Source organism: Panulirus ornatus, chromosome 48 (assembly GCF_036320965.1).
Source record: "Panulirus ornatus isolate Po-2019 chromosome 48, ASM3632096v1, whole genome shotgun sequence".
Taxonomy (NCBI): domain Eukaryota; kingdom Metazoa; phylum Arthropoda; class Malacostraca; order Decapoda; family Palinuridae; genus Panulirus; species Panulirus ornatus.
This window is the reverse complement of record NC_092271.1, coordinates 9,070,178-9,072,138: the sequence shown is the minus strand read 5'-3', so window position 1 is coordinate 9,072,138 and position 1,961 is coordinate 9,070,178. Positions and strand designations below refer to the sequence as shown.

Below are 1,961 nucleotides of genomic sequence, written 5' to 3'. Positions count from 1 at the left end.
ATTAGGAAACTTGTAAATTCGTAAACATTATCTTTCATTACGATATTCAGGTTAATCTTCAAGTATTTCATTCTAGTTTTATGTCATTTCGTGTTTTTTGTTTATGAGTTTATTTTCATAATCAAGAAATAAATTCAGTGGATTTTGAAGCGAAGAAAATTAAGGAAAGAAGGGAGGGGAGGAGAAAGGGTGGAATGCCTGATAAAGATATAAAGTTCTCATGGAAATGAAACAGGAAGATGACTGAAGTATCAAAAAATTGTTGAATGAAAATCAAAGACAATTGCTTCTGTACATTTCCATCCTGCTGGTTCTGTCATTATCATATACAATGGGCTCTGTACATTTCCAACCTACGGGTCCTGTCACTATTCTATTGCACACAATTAGTTTCTGTTTCATCTCGCTCCTAACATTTGTTCAAGATCAGGATTTACTGTAAGATCAGCGTTGGCGTATGTGTTCAGAAACTCCTTTTCCTTCCGTAGTTGCCGTCTACATTAATCTCGAGATCTTCCCAAGGGAGCGAGAAACATAATCCTAATCACTTTTCTCCTTGCTATTGTCACTGTCGAAGATTTTACCCGAGATGGCCCTGAAGATGCGACGTAGGACGAGGTAGAGGATGAGGAGAGTCAACAGCAGGAGAAGCAACACGTCCAGCATGAGGAACTCCACCCAGGAGAGCTGTGCCGCAGGGCATCTCAGCTGGGGCGCCCCTAGGTGACGGATGACGTACTCGGTCCAGAACACGGCCCGCTCCTTGGGCGAGGTCAGTTGGTCCCGCAGCCCCACCGACATCCGTGCCACGTTTTCTTTATACCTGGTAAAGGAGTCAGCGTGGTTAACTATTGCAGAAGATACATTTCATGAAGGTTGCACGTGATTAACCTAAGTACAATATATTTCATTATTATCATTATTATACTTTGTCGGTGTCTCCCGCGTTAGCGATTTAGCGCAAGGAAACAGAAGAAAGAATGGTCCAAACCCATCCCATACACATTATATAAAAATAAAAAAATATAATATATAATTTTAAAAATAATAATATTATAAAAAAATTTTAATATAAAATTATATTAAAATTTTTATATTTATTTAAAAATAAAAAAATTTTTGGGGGTTTAAAATAAAAAAAAAAAATATTTAAATTTATTTATTTAAATTTTAAAAAAAATTTTTTTAAATTTTAATAAAAAAATTTTATTTTAAATTAAAAAAATTTAAAATATAAAAAATATTATAAAAATTTAATTGTTAAATTTTGAAATTATTTTAAATTTTAAAATTAAAATTTTTTTAATTTTACTCCAATTTGTTCCCCCCTTTCTCTTTCCCCTTCACCCCGAAACATATACCCTCTTTTAAATTCTTCCCATCATTCTTCCATGTCCCCAAACCATTTCAATTACCCTCTTCTGCTCTCTTAACAACTCTCTTTTCGTTACAAAACATCTCTCTTACCCTTTCATTACTTACCCGATCAAACCACCTCACACCAAATACTGTCCTCAAGCATCGCAGTTTTAATACATTCACCCTCCTCCGCACAACCCTATCCATAGCCCATACCTCGCAACCATATAACATCGCTGGAACCACTATTCCTTCAAACATACCCGTATTTTGCTCTCCGAGACAACGTTCTCGCCTTTCACACATTCTTCAATGCTCCCATAATCTTTGCCCATTCCCCCACCCTGTGACTCATTTCCACTTCCATGGTTCCATCCGCTGCTAAATCCACTCCCAGATGCCTAAAACACTTCACTTCCTCCAGTTTTTCTCCATTCAAACTTACTTTCCATTTATCTTGTCCCTAAACCCTACTAAACCTAATAACGCTGCTCTTATTCACATTTACTCTCAGCTTTCTTCTTTCACACACTTTACCAAACTCAGTCACCATTCTCACCCGAAGCACAATATCTATCTTTTCTCTATTATACTTTGTCGCT

General features: G+C 36.1%; 1 protein-coding gene across 1 annotated transcript in view; it reads right to left on the bottom strand.

Annotated features, from left to right (window-relative positions):
• Positions 1-279: 279 nt before the first annotated feature.
• The window catches only part of LOC139763967 (UDP-glycosyltransferase UGT5-like), an 89,763-nt gene continuing 88,081 nt past the window's right edge, over positions 280-1,961 (bottom strand). The window contains exon 6 of the mRNA XM_071690446.1: positions 280-823. Within this exon, the coding sequence (XP_071546547.1) occupies positions 541-823 (283 nt within the window). The 3' untranslated portion in view covers positions 280-540. The remainder of the gene's footprint in view (positions 824-1,961) is intronic.